Here is a 19,457-nt window from a genome sequence, read left to right as displayed (position 1 = left end):
TCCTCTCCAGTGGTGTAGGGGGGACCAGTGGGTTCCCCTGCTGCTGAGGGCTGGCCTTCTCTAGGGAACTGCACAGATGCTGTGTTCCTAGAAGCTGTCTTCCTTGGGTTTGTGTGTGTGTGTGTGTGTGTGTGTGTGTGTGTGTGTGTTTAAAGTATACACAGTTACTTTGTCTGAATGTATTTATATTTTTGTATGTATAACTCACACACTTTGCACTTTGAGATTTTTCAATCATTTTAGTAAAACAAACTCCTTCAGACTTTGCTCACTGTTATTCTTTTCCTTATATCTCAGACATGAGTCTTTTGAGAAATTTAGAAGAAATCCAAATGATAGAATACATGCTTTTGTTAGAATCAGTCTGCTCCTACAATGTCAGTGTACATCTACAACGTCAGCATGTTTGTGTTTTGGTCCAGCTTGTTTGCTTTATCCCCTTTCCCTTAGTGTGACTTCTTTCCTAAAAGGCATTTCAACCCACATGCAAATATACCTTGTGAATATGTACATCATGCCCAGATTGTAGCTGAATATCAGAATGATATTCTATTTGCTCTTTCCTCAAAACTTGAAATAGAGAGTCTCTTTCTTAGTGTCTCCTGGGAAGTAAGGTAAGGTGATAAGGCTATTGTGTCATTCTTAGAAACAATAGTTTTGCTTGACCAGGTAGACTGTTTCTCCCACTGTTTCTTGCAACATCTTGGAAGCCAAAGAGTAGAGAACTCCCTAAATTGACTGAAGAACCTTTGTGCTGTGGGTTATCGCTAAAGGTGATACAGGAAGCCACCATGCCGTGGTCAGAGGGCTTTCAGATGTGCTAAGATTCCCCTGGTGGTGGCCATACCTTGATGAATCCTGAGTGGCAAGTGGTGGGGGGGGGGGCGCTGTACCAGGTGGCATCAGCACACAGTTCAGCCTGCATCTTCATCTCATACGTGTAAATCTAAGTTGTGGCCACTGTACCTATTGGTTTGTAAGCCACTAAAAAATGTAGACTGGAAGACTTAATGGAAAACAGATGGTGCTTGAAATCTCTAACTTATATTTGACAAAAGCTCTTTTGGAAACGCTGCTTGTGTGTACTTTTGTTGATTTAAACACAGCACCATTTTAGCTTGTTCTGCTGAATACTTTAAGAATTATTGTCCTAATCTAAGACAGCATTTCAAAGTGCACATGTTAATCATATACTTGATTAAACATTTCCTTGCCTTTCTCTTCAGAATCCAGTTGGCTTTTGAGTGGATAATTGTTGCAGTGAGCTCAGTGACATTGGAAGCGACTCTTGTCCATTTGAATTACTTAAAACACCACCATGAAAAGAAATACCTGTGATCTGCTTTCTCGGAGCAAAAGTGTAAGTACCTTTTGTTTTCATTTCTTTTCTAAAAATGTGTACACACACACATATATATATATTTTATTGTTTCTTTAGATTTTAATACTGTGTTGTCACGATCAGGCTTGTGGGAACCTTTGGTTAACTTTCGCTTCTTGGGACTATATGCAGATTATTAACAAATGAAGACTTGTTCTTCTGTGTGGCCTAGTTGACATTTGATGAGAATTCTCTTTCAGCCAGTTTATGTGCCTTACCATTCATTTGTATAAGCCTGATGGTGTGATGTTGGAAACTCTGATATTTGGATTGATGCAGAAATTCTATGATTAAAAATTGAAACTGAAGACAGTTACGTCTAGTATACTGAATTTTCTGGGCAATTCCAAAAGGATAAACTGAGTTTATGTCGTTGTGTACTTCAGTCACATTCCAAAAGTTTACGTACATGGTGAATAAATGTGAATACTTGATCAGTAAGACATGATTTCTATGAGCTGTCTACCCTAGTTTATGTCTCTAATTTTCTTTCCTTCAGAATTTTTTTTAAGTGAACACCCTCAGGGCCCTGAGGTAGAGTAAGCCTCCTTTCCAGTTACCTATTTATTGTTCTTAAGGTGCCAAATTAGTGATGATTTTTAGATCTGTATTAACTTATAAATGAAAGCATAAGCACATAGAGCAACCCGAAGAAAGCTACCCAAGGCAAGGATGAAAGTAGACTGTTAATTTCTATGAGGCAAGCTCTAAGAACATGTCCCTTTGTTAATTTACCCGGAGGGAGGGGGCGAAGGCATCCAAACAGATGCATTTGTGACGTAGGAACATTTATTTGAAGGCATCAGAAAAACCACAAATGCAAACACATTTCTCTAGAATGAGAATGCTTTGTGTTGCAACCCGTGATTCTTTTGTGATGGCCCAAGGCCATCTCAGATTCTTTCTACAGAATAACTAGCAGACTTTTAAGGGTGAGCAATGCTGGAGTGTGTGGAGAGGGAAGTCTAGTGTGCTCAGTAGGGTTTCTTAAAAATGAGAAGGTGCCCAGAAGTGTGCCGGTTCTTGGAGTACAGAGTGTGTTTAATAACTGACCACAGAAATTCAACAAACTTCAAGCGAATGTCTAAATTAATTTGTTTTCCTCATTGGTGTTTGGTTGTATGGATTATTAGATAAAATAAAGGGCCATGGCTTGGATCCGGGAGTTCCTTCGGTCATGATATATTTGTTCATTAAAATAGGAGGTGACATGCATACAAATTACCGAACTGCCAACACATCTTTCTGTTACAGAGTTTTTTTTTTTTTTTAATTTTTAAAGTTTATTTATTTATTTTTGAAAGAGAGAGGAAGAGGGTAGAAAGAGGCAGGCAGAGAAGGGAGAGAGAGGGAACAGGTCAGAAAGAGGGAGAGAGAGAATATTTTAAGCAGGTTCTGTGCCGTCATCATAGAGCCTGATGTGGGGCTTGAACCCAGAAACCGTAGAGCATGACTTGAGCTGAAATCAAGAGTCAGATGCTTACCCGACTGACCCACCCAAGTGCCCCTGTGACTGAGTTTTTCTTACTATGTTAAATATGGATGTAAACCACTTACATAATCCTTCTTTCTTTCATTAAATTTCACTGCCTTGTGATACGAAAAAAAATGTGTAAAGCCAAAGGGGAGAATATTTCGGAGAATTAAAAATCGATCATTAAACATTGTTCTGGGGGGAAAACATTCTAAAAGCAAATGATTGTGTCGTGACTTTAAGGAACTGTGAATGCTTAATGATGCTAGGAGATTTCCCATTTAGGTTTGCTTAGTGCAAAAATTTTAGTCTTGGTGGAAAGCCTCACGATTCCCAGATTATGAGAACGTGAGTTGCCTACATGGGTCTAAATGTAAACAGAGAGCTCTCATTTCACTGCATCTTGGCTTCTTGAAAATCCACTGGCATAAAGAAAGTGCTTCCACTTAATTAAAAGACTGCAGGTAGGTGATTGCTGTTTCTCAGAGAAAAGAGCTACACTTTTTGCCTAGTTAGAAGTTGTCATAGAGTTTCAAAAGTTCATTTCACACTGGCCTGAAAAAGTCACCCCCCCACTAGATTTTTGCCATTACAAAATCCAAGGTTATACACTTAGAGGCAGATGTTTCCTATTTTTGATGAGGAAAATTTTAAATATTAATTTGGTTTAGGGTTTGAGAATGTTTCTCTTTGGCATTATGACATTTAAAAATCCAAAGAGAATGTTCTAAATGTTAAAACAGCCTCTGCTCCTCTCTGCAGGTCTCTGCATGTCTTGTATGTGTCATTGGGAAACTTCAGGCGTACAAAAGAGCAGGAAAAAAAAAGATCATCATTAGACAATTACTTCATTTTTTCCTGAACACTTAAAGAGTGTTCATATTTTTCTCTGTCACATTCAAGATCTGGTGCAATGTCCCTTTTAATGATTAATGCTCTGGATTCTTCATTTATTTGGAAACGATCCATGAAAACTTTTAGCTATAAAAATATAAATAAAGACCTTTTTTCTTAAAGTGATATTTTGCTGGTTTGGGAGGATAATTTGTGGTTATAGTGGGCAAAAATGGGAGGAACTCATGTGAATAGTACCCAAGTGAGGCCTGGCCCCAGTGGCTGTTGGTCCTTAAGGTCTCCTGTGGGAGACAGATGTGCATCAAAGAATCACACGCATATGTGTAAAGCAGTATTTCTCCAACCTATTACCTCTTGTAGGGCAAACGCTTTCAACCTGTCTTCATACATAATGGCTTCTTTCTCCATCCTAGAATGTAAATTTCCTGAGACAGAGGCAAGTAAGTAATTACGTGGTAATGGAATGAGTGAATGGGTACCCCATGTTATCTGCTGAGAGAAGCATCCTAGTATAATGGCAGTGTATCATAGAAAGACGTGGCTTAGTCAGAGAGGTCAGTCAAGCCTTTCCTGAGAAAAGGGGATCTTCAGGGTAGTCTGTGGTCTGAAGGGTGACTTAGCCTACTAAGGCAAAAAGGGGGCTTCCAGACAGAGCTAACCTGGTGTGTAAAGACTGTAGTGTTAGGGAATGTGGTGGCTTCACGTTCAAGAACAAAAGCTAGAATAATCTGCTGACAACTGTAGAGAGATAGATAAAGATGAACATATTTAAGAGCTATTTAGGAGGGGAAAACTGATAGTGCTTTTTTTGGAAAGGTATTGGAGGTAGGATCTAGGGGAGAGGAAAGTATAGAAGGTGACTCCTGGGCTTGTAGTTAACTTAAGAAAATAGATGCGGTCCTTCCACCGTGGTGGAGAGCCTGGGTGTAAACCTGGGAGGGAATGGAGAGAGGCTAAGCCTGAGTCCACAGCTATTGACATGAGAATGTTTCAAGATACAGGAGTTTGGGGAGCAATTTTTTGTAATTCAGACAACAGGTGGATTTATACTCCAAACTGCTAATTCAATGTAGAAAATAGAGGGACACTTTAGTTGAAATTAAAAAAAAAATCCTGCAAGTTTAACCTCAAGCTGTCTTCACCAAATCTACAAGGGAAATATAATGACAATTATTTCTAATTTGGTTTTTAATTTACTGGAAAGAAAGACCATCCATTCTTGCAAACTATTATGTGTAGAGAAGTTCTGAGAAATAGCAGCCTCAATTATATCCTCTTATTTCTTTATGATACAAACAAAACAGGACTTAAACTAGTTGATTTCTGAACACTTTCAAACATAAGCTCATAAAAACAGGTGTCTTTTTTTTCTTCACTATTTCTGATATTATAATGTGGTTAATTTTGATCTATACTTTTATACTATTCCTGAACAAGTAGAATATAATTTTAAAATTTATTAATTATTATTTTCTTAAAAATGAATTCAAATTTAAATAGCATAAACTACCTTAATTTAAAGTAAATCAAAGCACTTATGTTGCTAAGTGAAAATGTCTAAAGGGTCAAATATTAATATTATCAAATAATATTAGGATGAACTTACATAAAAGTTTCTATAATAAATGGACCTAAATTTTAAAATCTTAAAATCAATTCTTTATCATAGATTATTAAAATATGAAACATTTTAAATTTTGATGTTGTGGTTCACAGATTTGCTTATGACGTTTAAAGAAGTCCACAAATTTAAAAAATGGCAAGACCGATATATTGCACATCAAGTGAAAATATCAAAAATAAATAATTAAAGCTTTACATTCCTGACTTCCATAACCGTTCCAATTGTCTGCATCATTTGTATTTAGAATACATGGTATTAATATTTATCTGTCATAAAATAAGAATTTCAGCAAATTTCACAGGGCTTATAGAGTTTCTGGTATATAATGTCTCCTTATAGTAGAAGGATAACTTAAAGATCTTCTAACCCAGCCGTTTTATTTTGCTGATAAGGAAATTGAAACAGAGGTCTGGGGAGATGAAATAAACGACTTGCCTAAGAGGTAGCTTGGTGTAGTTGAAAAAAAAGTGTGAGCTTTAAAATCATACAGAGGTGCCTGGGTGGCCCAGTTGGTTAAGCATCTGACTCTTTGTTTTGGCTCAGGTCATGATCTCATGGTTTGTGAGTTCGAGCCCCACATCGGGCTCTGTGCTGACAGTGCAGAGCCTGCTTGAGATATTCCCTCTCCCTCTCCCTCTCCCTCTCCCTCTCTCTGTGTCTATATCACAAATAAATAAACTAACTAACTAACTAAATAAATAAATAAATAAAGTCATATAGAATTGGGTTCAAAATCTGGCTCTTTCAACTCTCCAGCTGTGGGTCGTTTGATAAGTTACTGACTGTGGTATTCTAAAGGGTGTTAGGGAAATGATACTAACACACAATGCTTGGTACATCAAAGGTATAGATAACCTCATTAGAAAGTTCTATCCACCTTAGCCTATAAGTGAGAGAGACCACCTGTGTTCTTTCCTCTCTGTGATTCTTAAAATGTGTCAAAGATGGGGGGGAAAAAAGAAAAAATACCTATCTCTTATCTCCTTTAACCTATTTCAAGTGCCTGAAAAGCTCCAGTGTTGGAAAAACTATGGTGTCCAGATGAAGTCCTATAAAAATTAAGGCATTCAAGGAAAAACAAATGAAAAATATCATAAAATAAAGAGATGATTATGTAGGTAGCATTTGTTATTTAAAAACTCTGGATTTTCTGATTTAATTAATAATTACAAAAGGAAAGAGAAGGAAAGGAAAAACCTTCATCTGGCAGATAACCCTTTTCTTGAAGTATTTATTTGCAACAGGAAGTTTTGGAGTAGAAGATTCTTCCAGAAGTTTTATGATATGCATGCTTAACCTCTTTAAAGTTTTGGAGCCATCTCTTAGTGGACTGACATTTCATTTTAATGGGTCTGTTCGACATTCTTGTGTGACTTTTTGGAGTTGTATACCTCTTGGAGTGCTTAAGATCACATTTGTTTTTTTCTGGGTGCTGTTTCTTTGTCCATATGCTGAAAGGGAAAAGCATAAGCTGGTTTCTGTCTGTTCTAACCTTCCGAAGTGTCTTTGCCATCTGTGGAAGCTGGGGACAGCTTTGGCTGTTCTGCCTTCTGCTTTATTGGGGCCGCACAAGTCTCACTTGTACAACAATTACAGATTTTTGAATTTTTCTATAAAACCATCTTATCTTAAAACTATAATTGGTAAAATGAGGCTTGGTGAGGTATATAGAGCATATACATGTATAGTGTAAGCAGGAAAATCCCATGCAGAAGGGAAGCCTTCTTTTTGTTTACTATTCTGAATTATAATGGATCAGCTGATCCCTCTGTTTAAAGCTTGCCTTCTCCTGACTCAAATATGTTTTCATGAAGTCATCTAATTTTATTCTAGAACAGCATTTAGTTGTAGACATCTAGAATTTTTTCCTTTTACCTACATAGCATAACAATTTAGGACAGAAAGAAAGTAATTAACAAAGAATATGCTTTTTAAAGCTGTTAGAAAATTTCACAAAAAAGTACTCTAGCAACAACTTTGCTTTTAATTAAATAGTTTAATTTGTTACAGTGGTTAAGGCTCTATCCCAATCCTTTAACAACTACTGTTAGCTGTAGCAGCTCTTTTCAATCCATTGGTCCCTGAGAGAAAGGAACCATTTACAGTGACCCCAGCATCACATCCATGACTCAAATTTTCCTTGGCATTTCTCCTGTGACATATTGATATAGTATGATTTTTCTGCAGTTAAAGATTTAATTCCAGCAGCTTGTATTTCTTTTGAAAATAATCTTAAAAATAATAGATTTACTCTTTCTTGGTATGAGGAGCTCTAATCACGATAGCCCACCATTAGGTTCTCTTCAGTATTATGATGTTCTTTCACTGATCTAGGTGTTTACTGTTTTCCTGGTATAAGGAAGCCAATGTGATCAAGTGCAGCAATCTCAAACTTGGGCTTCAAAAAGAAATTATTAGGACTTCTGTTTATATTTACTTTCAAATGTGATCTTTTTTTCAAATTTCAACTTTTTGTTTATGTTTGATAAATGTACAAAATACATGTGTACAATCGATACATATATAAATTGGGAAAATCTATTCCAGATATTTTTCCTGATAGGGGTATGTAATCAAAATAGTTTAGAGGCCATTCTTTGCAGTGAAAAGATCATTGTTTTTGGATTGGGATACCTGGATTCAGTCCTCAAATCCGCTAGTGCTTAAAGATCTGACCTTTAGTAAGTTACTTATTTTTTTCTGAGCCTTAGTGCCTATGTGTATAGAAAAGAAAAAGTATATCATAATGAAGGGGAAATCTCCTTTCATATAATAGTTGGTTGGTAAATTCTATCTTGAGGGTTGTGGATGCTTTTTGGTAGCTACAGAGCTGAATGATAATATCTGGCCCAGAAAAGAATTACTTGGAAATGCCAGGAAATGAAGTATATTCCTCTCACTAAAGAGGTGCAAGCATAGTTTCCAAGACCCTTTAGCCAGTTTTCTTATTATACACAGGATTCAGCCATAAGAGGAGTGGTTAAACTAGGTGAGAGTTCTCTTTCCTACCAGTTAAGAATTTCTGTGATTCTCAGTCATGTTGTGTCCATTTGTAAAATGAACTGAAAGTCATTTATCAAATAATACAAAATCAAGACATTGCGGCAAAGGAGTGTATTAGCTCAGTTGCCTTAACAAAAATATGGTAGACTATGTGACTTAAGCAGCAGACATGTATTTTCTTAGAATTGTAGAGGCTGGGGACTCTAAGATCACGGTGCTGGACAGTTCAGTTCCTGATGACAGTTCTCTTCTTGGCTTTCTCATTGTGAACTCCCAAAGGCCCCTATCTCCAAATGCTATCACACTGGGCTATAGGCCTTCAAAATAGGAATTTGGGGTGTGACACAAACATGCCTTCTATAACAGAGTTTGATATTGTTTTTTATTTTATTTTTTCATCATGATAGGTATACTCTTTAATCCCTATCACCTATTTTACCCACTTCCCCTCTGGTAACCATCACTTTGTTCTCTACAGTTAAGAGTCTGTTTCTTTGTCTCTCTCTCTCTTTTTTTTTTTCTTTGCTCATTTGTTTCTTAAATTCCACATATAAGTGAGATCATTTGGTATTTGTCTTTCTCTGACTGACTGACTTCACTTAACATTATAATCTCTGGCTCTATCCATGTTGTTGCAAATGGCAAGGTTTCATTCTTTTTTTACGGCTGAATAATATTCCATTGTGGATGTATACCACATCTTCTTTATCCATTTATCTGTTGATGGAATCCTCCATAGTTTGGCTCTTGTAAATAATGCTGCAATAAACACAGGGGTTGATGTATCCATTTGAATTAGCATTTTTTGTATTTTTTGGGTACTCAGTAGTGCAATTACTGGATCATAGGGTAATTCTTTTTGTAATGTCTTGAGAAAATTCCATACTTTTCCCACCATAGACTGAACCAGTTTGCATTTCCACCACCAGTGCATGAGGGTTTCTTTTTCTCTACATCTTCTCCAACACTTGTTTCTTGTGTTTTTGCTTTAGTCACTCTGAGAGGTGTGAGGTGATGTCTCATGGAGTTTTTATTTGCATTTCCCTGATGATGACTGATGTTGAGCATCTTTTCATGTGTCTGTTGGCCATCTGTATGTATTCTTTGGAGAAATGTCTATTCATGTTTTCTGACCATTTTTTAATTGGATTATTTATTTTTTGTATGTTGAGTTGTATCAGTTATTTACATATTTTGGATACTAACCCTTTATCAGATAAGTCATTTGCAAATACCTTCTTCCATCCAGTAGGTTGCTTTTATTTTTGTTGATTGTTTCCTTTGCTGTGCAGAAATTTATTATTTTGGTGTAGTCTCAATAGTTTATTTTTGCTTTTATTTCCTTTGCCTCAGGACACATATCTAGAAAAATATTGCTATGGTTGATGTCAGAGAGATTACTGCCTGTGCTCTCTCCAAGGATTTTTATGGTTTCAGGTCTCACATTTAGGTCATTAATCCATTTTAAGTTTATTTCTGTGTATGGTGTAAGAAAGTGGTCCAGTGTCATTCTTTTGCATACGGCTGTACAGTTTGCTCAACACCATTTGCTGAAAAGACTTTCTCCCATTGTATATCATTCCACTTTTGTCAAAGACTAATTGACCATATAACTATGGGTTTATTTCTGTGTTTTCTGTTTTGTTATGCTAATCCATGTGTCTATTTTTATGCCAGTACCATTACTTCTGCTTTGTAATATGATTTGAAATCTGAAATTGTGATACCTCCACTTTTGTTTTTGTTTTTCAAGATAGTGTAGGTTTTCCAGGTCTTTTGTGGTTCCATACAAATTTTAGAATTGTTTTGTTTTAGTTCTATGAAAAATGCTATTGGTATTTTGATAGGGATTGCATTAAATCTGTAGATTGCTTTGAGTAGCATAGATATTTTAACAGTATTGGTTCTTCCAACCCATTTGCATTTAATGTCTTTCTATTTCTCTGCATTATCTTGAATTTCTTTTATCAGTGTTTTATAGTTTACATAGTACAGGTCTTTGATCTCTTCAGTTAAGTTTATTCCTAGATACTTTTGTTTTTGGTACAATTGTAAATGGGATCGCTTTCTTGATTTCACTTTGTGCTACTTCATTATAAGTGTACAGAAATGGAACAGATTTCTGTACATTGATTTTGTATCTTGTGACTTTAGTAGTAGTTTTTTGGTGGACTCTTTAATGTTTTCTGAATATAGTATCATGTTGTCTTAGTATAGTGAGAGTTGTTCTTCTTCCATACCTATTTGTATGCCTTTTACTTCTTTATGTCCTCTCATTGCTTTGGTACGATGTTGAATAAAAGTGGTGAGTAGACATTGTTGTTTTGTTCCTGACCTTAGGGGAAATGCTTTCAGTTTTTCACCATGGAGTATGATGTTGACTGTAATTTTTTATGTAAGGCCTTTATTATGTTGAGGTATGTTCCCTCTAGATCTACTTTGCATAGGGTTTTTATCATGAAGGAATGTTACACTTTGTCAAATGCTTTTTCTGCATCTATTGAAATGATCATATGGTTGCTATCCTTTCTTATTGATGTGACGTATCATGTTGATTTTTTTGTGAATATTGAACCACTCCTACATCCTGGGAATAAATCCCACTTGAAGGTGCTGTATGATTTTTTAAATTTATTGTTGGATTTGATTTGGTGATATTTTGTTGAGGATTTTTGCATCTATATTCATGAGAAGTATTGGCCTGTAGTTCTCTATTTTTGTGGCATCTTTATCTGCTTTTGATATTATGGTGATACTGGACTAACATAGTAAATTTGAAAGTTTTCTTTCCTCTTCCATTTTTTAGAATAATTTGAGAAGTATAGGTATTAACCCTACTTTTAATGTTTGCTAGAATTCACCTGTGAAGATGTCCAGTTCTGGGCTTTTGTTTTTTGGGAGTTTTTGATTAGTCATTCAGTTTCATTGCTGGTAATTGGTCCGTCCAAAATTTCTATTTCTTATGGCTTCGGTTTTTGTGGGTTATATGAAACTAGAAATCAGCCTCAAGAAAAAATTGGGGAAGAGCCCAAATACATGGAGATTAAATAATTTTCTGCTACAAAATGAATGGGTAATCAAAGAAGAAATCAAACAGTACATGGAAATATATGAAAATGAAAACACAATGGTCTAAAACTTTTGGGATGTAGCAAAAGTGGTTCTAAGAGGGAAGGTTATAGCAATACAGGGAGGTCTAACTGAAGAAATAAGAAAAATATCAAATAAACAAACTTAAACCTAAAAGAAGCTAGAAAAAGAAGAAGAAATAAAACTAAAATCCTATAAAAGGAAGGAAATAATAAAGATTAGAGCAAAAATAAATGACACAGAAACATAACAAGAACGATGAACAGATCAATGAAACTACAAACTTGTTCTTTGAAAAGATCAACAAAATAAACCTCTAGCCAGAGTTCTCAAAAGAGAGAGAGAAAGAGAGAGAGACAAAGAGAGAACCCAAATAAACAAAATCAGTAATGAAAAGAGAAATCCAGTAAACATTACAGAAATACAAACAGTTGTAACAGAGTATTATGAAAACCCATATACCAATAAATTGGACAGCTTACAAGGAATGGATAAATTCCTAGAGTTTGATATTCTTAAGGGGTGATTTGAATAAGTCATTATGTTATTTATGCCCTAAGGATGGTGACAGATGTTCTGGGCTTCACATACTCTCTCAGTTGGATAACACTGAAAATTATCTGGTGAATATCATTCTCTTCCTCTACTATTTTCTATATTTTATGTAGGTGAAACCCAATGATGATTTTTGAGGTTCTGATATTCTCTTTATGGATCTTGGGCTAATTTTAATTTTATTTGAAAACGTTGTCTCTTCCATCACTATTCTTATTTGGCTTTTAAAATACTGTTTGTTATTACATCCAGTCCAGTGACCTTGATCTCTAAAATTCCTTGTCCTGTTGGGGGATATACCAGTTGAGTTAACTTTTCAGACTTTTGGCCTGATTATCTGAGTCATTCCCTTTACTCATAGCATTGCTTTTATGCTAACCCTAAATGTACAGTCAAAGGGAGAGACACACAAATGGCTATAGTTACAGTATATTTAAAAAAAAGTTTTTTTTAACATTTATTTATTTTTGAGACAGAGAGAGACAGAGCATGAACGGGGGAGGGTCAGAGAGAGAGGGAGACACAGAATCCGAAACAGGCTCCAGGCTCTGAGCTGTCAGCACAGAGCCCGTCGCGGGGCTTAAACTCACAAACCGCCAGATCATGACCTGAGCCGAAGTCGGACGCTTAACCGACTGAGCCACCCAGGCGCCCCTAGTTACAGTATATTTTTAAATAAAAGTTATTAAAAATTTTTTAAGTAACTTTCCTTACAATATTTCTGTTGATATTCTCTGAACTCATGAATTTTTATAAATTTTCTCATCTGGAGAATGAATGGGATAAATTTCAATTCCTCATTAATCACTTCTGTTTTGAATTCTAAAGTATCTTGTAGTATTTTACATTAAATTCTCAATTTCCTAGTGAGTGCCCTGTATCATTTTCTTCCTGCCAGTAGGAGAGATTCAAGATCTCTTCTGCTCAATTGGATTTGTTAGTTTCTTGATGAAATTGCCCTCTGTTTGACTTGAGATTCTTTTGGATGCTCTACATTTGGATAAAATTGGCACTCACCAGATGTCTTTTAATTGAAGTTCCCTGTTTTTTTTTTTTTTGACAGAAATGTTGTTTAGTGTTTATTCAAAACTAGAAACAAGTTCTGGATGTTTGGAGGGTACATGGTGTCTAGAGAATTCTTTGCGCACTGAATTTAAAGCATACCTAAATGGGCTGTCAGTTTTGGGCCTCTAATGAAGAGCCTACCTGGTGAAATATGCCCCTCAGCATTCTTAGAATGGCCTCTTTGTACAGAAGAATTTAAAAATGTTGTTCCAAGTTTGTAAACCAGATTTATCTTACGCTTTAAAAAAAAAAATAAACAAAAACCCTTTTGCAGCCATACTTTTATATTCCTGAGTTTTTGGAAGGAATTTATGTTTTCATGGACCAGGGTGAGTAATTTATACCATTTCAGTCCATTGGTGCCTACCTGAAGAGGGCAGAGCAAAAAGAAATTTGGGAAGGATGATACGTTTTGTATGGCATTGCAGAGGTATCCGCATTCATTATTCTTCACAATTATCCTATAAGATTGATTGTTTTGGTAGTTTTATGGTTAAAATAAAAATTATGGTTCCCTTCCCAGACTGGCCTCCTTTCTCTAATGTATCAATCACCACCTAAGCAAAAGTTGTCACAACTTAGAACCCTGATAAAGTTAACTATATGGAAACTGGATTCTTCCCTTGTGATCACTCATCAGAGTTCAAAGAAGGTCAGAGGAGATACTTTATGTAAAACTGCTTTGAAAAGTACAATATACAAAGTAGAACCAAAATAATATTCTTGCTTATGTCTCTATTGGCAACAAACTGAAATAAGAACTTGTAGTTTTAGAGGTTTCATTCTTTTTGTTATTATTCCTTCTCTGCTGCTTGTGCTCTTTCTTTACAAAATTCAGCAAATGTTTATTGAATGGTTACTGTGTGTCAGGAACTGTGCTGGGCTCTGGCTAGCTAAGGGTGAGTAAAATATTTATGGTCTCTCCCTTTGTAGAATATATTTGACAATTAAACAGTATATTTTTTACAATTTTATTTCTCTTACTTTATCCTCCTATATCACCCTGGCCCTAACCACCGAAGTCTATCCTATTTTAATCTATAGTTCTTCCCAGGGATTATAAAACTGTGCCCTTCTCACACCTCCGTGTACTTGTGTTCATCATGTTTTGGTAACTTGTTTGGCAGAGTTAGTTTGAGCTGTGAATAATGTGCCATAATTGTCAATTACGCTCATTGTTGCAGAAACATAGATTATTTTAGAGCGTTTAAAAAGAATCTTTCTCAGATAATCAACATCAGTACAAGAATAGATGAGAGTAAAATGAATGTGAGTATGAAGGAAAGATCTGAAAGAATAAGGACTGATCACCAACCATTTCCTCTGAAATCAATCACACAACAGTTTTAGTGGCCAAAGCCCATCATTACATTGTCGCCTTAGAAAAAACTCCACTTTTTTTTTTCGATATTGTGATGTGTTCGCTCTTTTATTTTTGGACAATTTCAAGTTGGAGTTGAATTCTCAAAGATTACGTCTAAGAAATAATTACATACGTTGTACTTAACAATGTAAACACCAAAGACACATAAAATTAGAGAGAAGTCTTATTGAATTGATAATAGCTATTGAATGATTCCTCCAGGCAGTATCGCTCTATAACAAAGTGAAATTATGAAGAAAGTATAATAATTTAGTGGAGTTTTCTGCTAGTAGTGTTTTGCTCCAGAAAAAAAATACTTTTAAGGCTTTTTCTTTTTAACTATAGCCAATTCTGTATTTTTGAAATTAGGATTAAATATTGCTTTTTGTTATTGAAATGGCTACCTGCAAGCAAACGTTTTGAAGGTTAAAAATGATTTCATTTAAAATTATTGTTGTGTTTACGTGGTTTCCCATCATCATTACTTTCAAGGGCAGCGGGGACATGGTCTTAAGGTCTTGGTTTGTAGTCTGGGCTTTGCCACTTTATATTTATGTCGTGGTAGGGAAAGGGGGATGAGAAAACTATAAAAAGGTAGGTTATTATCAAATGTTCCCAGTATCTGTGAGGATCATTTCAAGGGAAAAATGAGAAAACAGTACTGAAAACACATTACAAAATAAACAAAAAGCCAAACCAACCAAACAAAACATACTCCCAAAATAATGTTATACAATATTCAGTTGTGTCACACATAGGCTTCTGAACCAAGTGCTTTAAGTCTTAGGGATTTTTTAAAAAATAGAATTGATCCATCAGTAAACAGATTAACATCTGTTACATAGTTCAACTATGTTAAAAAGGTCATTCTTGTCAGTTCACATGTTCTCCTAAATTCTGCACAGTAAAAGCCATGGTGCCAAGGCCAAGAAAGATTAATTGTTGTATAGTTGGGGCCCCCAACCCTGCTTTCCAGTTGCTTCTATTGCTGAGGTTGGGTCATATACTGCACACATTGAGCTGCAGGCACAGCCCCATTTATAGCACAATGTGACAATGACATTTTGCTTGTGACTCAAGGTCATATCTGTCCTTCTCTTTGCCATTTTTACTGTTGTAGCAGTCTAGACTTCTGTTTTGGCAATATTGCTTCTGTGTCAATGATTTGGGCATGTTTATAGCCCTCACAATCCTGAATTTAATTCTGTCAACAGCATTTATTAAGCTCTTACCAGTTATATGCCTGCATGACAACATTCATACCCCATGGAGCTGTGTACCAGATGGTCCCCCAGAGGTTCAGATAGTTAACCCTCCACCAATTCATATCCAGGTTAGGATTTAAGCTTTGCAGAGAATCTGGATCTCTGAGCCTTAAAAGCCAAATGGTTTACAGCTACTAAAAACCAATGATAACACTGCAGTGCCACAATGAAAACTATCTGTTCCACAAACTCATTGAAAACAAAAAGATACAAGCTTTAGTGGTCTTCATTTCTGCTACTGCATGTGCTTTGAAATATTAATTTTATGTAATAATAATCAGTTTGTATATTTCTAGAAGAGGCCGTTACCTAGCATTAATTTACCAGCAGGGGTGCATTTAAGCAGAATTTGATTCATATCAAGAGAGACCGAGGCATTGCTCAGAAACAGTAGTCTCTGAAGGAATATTCAAAGATAAACAAGAGAGTTGAGAAAAAAAATGAGAATGTCCTAGTATGTATGCCTATAAAAACTGAAAAAGCAAAAGATTTTTTTCTCCATTTATTCACACAGGGATTCAGAAAAAACATGTATTTCCACAGCCAAAGTAATTGAGGTAATTGGCAGAGTAATCAGAGAGAAGCATGTCCTACAGTGGGTAATCTATTCAGAACAGCTGTAAGTTAAAACTTTCTGGTAGGGTTTTCTAATGTTGGAACAGTTTTTTTCTGAGGAGATGATGAGATGGTCTTACAAGATCTTTCAAAGTTCTGATCAAGTTTTATAGCTCTTCAAATATGTATTGTTAATACCATACTATGACTTATAAGAAACTTGAATATCTTAATTTATTCTTTTTAGCTTATTGCTATTAAGTTCATAAATATGTTTATAATGTATAGTTAGGTATAAATATATAGGGACATAATACATAAACATAAATGACTGTATATGTAGACACAAATGAAGAAGATTAACACATATTTTAACTGACATCTGCTCATTTGAAACCAAAGTTATATACTTGCATTAAAGCAACACATATCATTCATTAAATTATTCTGCATTTTAATGTCATAAATTCTTACCATTACGTGACCTTGAGTGAATTAGATTGCTCGTCTATATTTTACTCATTTGTAAAATGAGAGAAGTAAAGTAAATGAGTTGAAAATTTTCTTTCAACTCTGAGACTATGACTATATTTTTAAGATGATATATTTATCCTAACAGGTTCAATAAATATTTTTCACAATATTATGGTTATAGTCAAAGTATAGGTTCTGGCTCTCCTTTCCATCCAAAACATAAACATAATTCTGATTAATGAATTGAGCTTATCAAGTATCTGCTACCTTTGCAAAAACACTGTCTGTGTTGGACTTCTCTCACCTTAAAGAATGCATGTAGGGGCATCTGGGTGTCTCAGTCGGTTTTGGCTCAGGTCGTGATCTCACGGCTTCATGGGTTTTTTGAACCCTGCATTGGGCTCTGCGCTGGTAGCAGGGAGCCTGCTTGGGATTCTGTCTCTCTTTCTCTCTCTCTCTCTTTCTCTTTCTGTCTCTGCCCTCCCCCCCCACTCTCTCTTCTCTCTCAAAATAAATAAAAAACAGAGTGCATGGAATTGAAAAGATCCTCAATTTACTGAGAATTAAAAGAATTATGTAAAATTATTGCTGCTTTGAACATAAATCCTGTAACTGCCCATGTTGCCGATGGAAAAGTAAAAAGAAGGTTGTAACATTTTGGTGGCTCTGCTTTAAAGTAATCTAAATATTTTTACTTTGTATTCTAATTCTACTTTATATTCTAATTCTAATTTTACTTTATATTCTAATTCTATTTTTACTTTATATTCTAACTTTGCCTGGTTCTCTGCTGATTGCCACCAATTTGACCCCTACAGGTCACCTGTGGTCACATCAAGTCTGTCTTTTCTCTGTTAGCAGAGAGATCTCTCAATTATTGTGTCCAAGTGTGGACAGTATGGTTTCTCTCTTAAGTCCCTGAAACACAACCATTTCCAGGCTGTAACATGCAACCAAACTATACTGAATGCCAGACATAATGGGAGGAAACCACAGTCCAGAAATGAAAACCCTTACAAGTGAATATAAGAAATGATCATTCCTGTCAATAACAGAAATGGCCTGTTACCAAATCGTTTCTCCTTAGTCACTGACCTACCTCTCAGTTGCTTTGCTTCTCTCCCACAGTGAAATGCCTGTTTTTTGTATCCTACCTGGTGTCCAGGCTCTGGACTCCACCGAGTGCCAGGAGAAACTCCTCATTCCATGTCTAAGAAAATATAATAATTTACAAAGGTACAACTCTTCCCACATGAAAACTCCTTCTACACTTTTATTCAGAGCAATGTAACTGGAATATATACACTCTAGGCAAGGACTTTAGCCTGGCCTTGGTCACACTGAAGAAGCAAACTTTCTTCAAAGCCTTTTCCTTTAAAGGAAAACTTGCTGGACCTTCTCCAAGATTTTTTCATTAAGGCCTTAAAACACATCAGTTTCACATCTCAGCCAAGAGTACTCTCATTCCACTGAACATCTGAACAGTCACCATTTTCATCATGTCCCTATCACTTGTATTGCTCCCATAAGATCACCTCAACTTCTTAATTTTATAATATTGAGTAATTCTGGAGTGAACTGTCTAGCTTCTGTCTTAAGCTCCCAGATGTATAGAGCTTCAAAGACTGCCACTCCCTCCTTTCCAACAAGAAATAGCTGAACAAATGACATACTGATGACTTGGAAAAAACCCATCAGAGAATTGAGGTTCTAAGACAGTCAACCATCCTCAAATATACGAAGAGACAGGCACTTGTCAAGAAGGAGAAAGAAGATGCCATCATTTGTTTCCATCAGGCATACATCACCAGATGGCATATAAACTAGTGAGGAGATTCAGCTGAAACTTACAGTGAATTGCTAAAGCCTGAGCATGAGCTAGCACTAGAGCATGGGCACACTGGAGGTTACATAAATAGGGGAGGTATCCGTCATTGGGCTTTTCCTCCACAAATCTCACTAGGTGCTCACTGGGCAGATTGAGGAGAACTGCAGCCACAACTGAAATTAGACCAATCTCCCCAGTGTAATAAAAATTAATCTGCAAAGGGGAAGAGAAACAGGGACTGCTGACTTAGGGTACTGGGTAAACCCATTGATGAGGAACATAACAGGGGAAAAATAAACAAGGGTAAGAATATGTACCAGGACCAGCATGACAGTTGGAGAATGGGCAGGAGCACTTATGAGACGCAGAGACCCAGTGCCTACCTCATATGGAGGCTAAATCAGAACATCATGGAACACTCTTCCTCTTCTTCCCCCCAACTAGTGTCCTAACAAGCACTGAGCAAAGTTAAGAGTGGAATATGGCTGCGGGAGTTCTAAGAGGCAGATTGTGTGAGGCTCAGCACAAAGGGAGGACTCAAAACTAAGGGTGGAACAGACATTAAGAAAATAACCACTGGACAGCCATTCTACAACCTACCCACATGGTATCACTAGAGCAATTTGAAACCTGTGATACACTGAGGTTAACCATAACAACAGAAATCCTCAAATCTAGTCTAATTCCTGACTAGATTAATTCAAATTCCCATGTGAAAAGCCTAGCAGAAGGAAAGGCATGGTCATTCTAAGTATAAAAGTATATTTCCCTCAGAACTATTGTCCTATGCAAGATATCCAGTTTTCAGCCAAAAATTGAGGCATATTAAAAGGCAAGAGAAAATACTCCAAAGACATAAAATTATATAGAAGATCATCTCAGATATGGCACAAATGTTAGAATTAGTGGACAACAATTTAAAGTA

The 19,457-nt window shown here is 36.0% G+C and overlaps 1 protein-coding gene across 1 annotated transcript in view; it reads left to right on the top strand.

Annotated features, from left to right (window-relative positions):
- The first annotated feature begins 1,228 nt into the window (after positions 1 to 1,228).
- Positions 1,229 to 19,457, top strand: part of LOC124517425 (cAMP-specific 3',5'-cyclic phosphodiesterase 4D-like) — a 161,750-nt gene continuing 143,521 nt past the window's right edge. The window contains exon 1 of the mRNA XM_047086857.1: positions 1,229 to 1,360. Coding sequence (XP_046942813.1) covers positions 1,319 to 1,360 — 42 coding nt within the window. The 5' untranslated portion in view covers positions 1,229 to 1,318. The remainder of the gene's footprint in view (positions 1,361 to 19,457) is intronic.

Source organism: Lynx rufus, unplaced genomic scaffold, assembly GCF_022079265.1.
Source record: "Lynx rufus isolate CCGP_SWC_20201006 ecotype Redwood Valley unplaced genomic scaffold, mLynRuf1.p SCAF_1, whole genome shotgun sequence".
In the NCBI taxonomy this organism is placed as follows: Eukaryota; Metazoa; Chordata; class Mammalia; order Carnivora; family Felidae; genus Lynx; species Lynx rufus.
The sequence above is the reverse complement of the archived record's forward strand: the minus strand, read 5'-3'. Positions and strand labels throughout refer to the sequence as shown.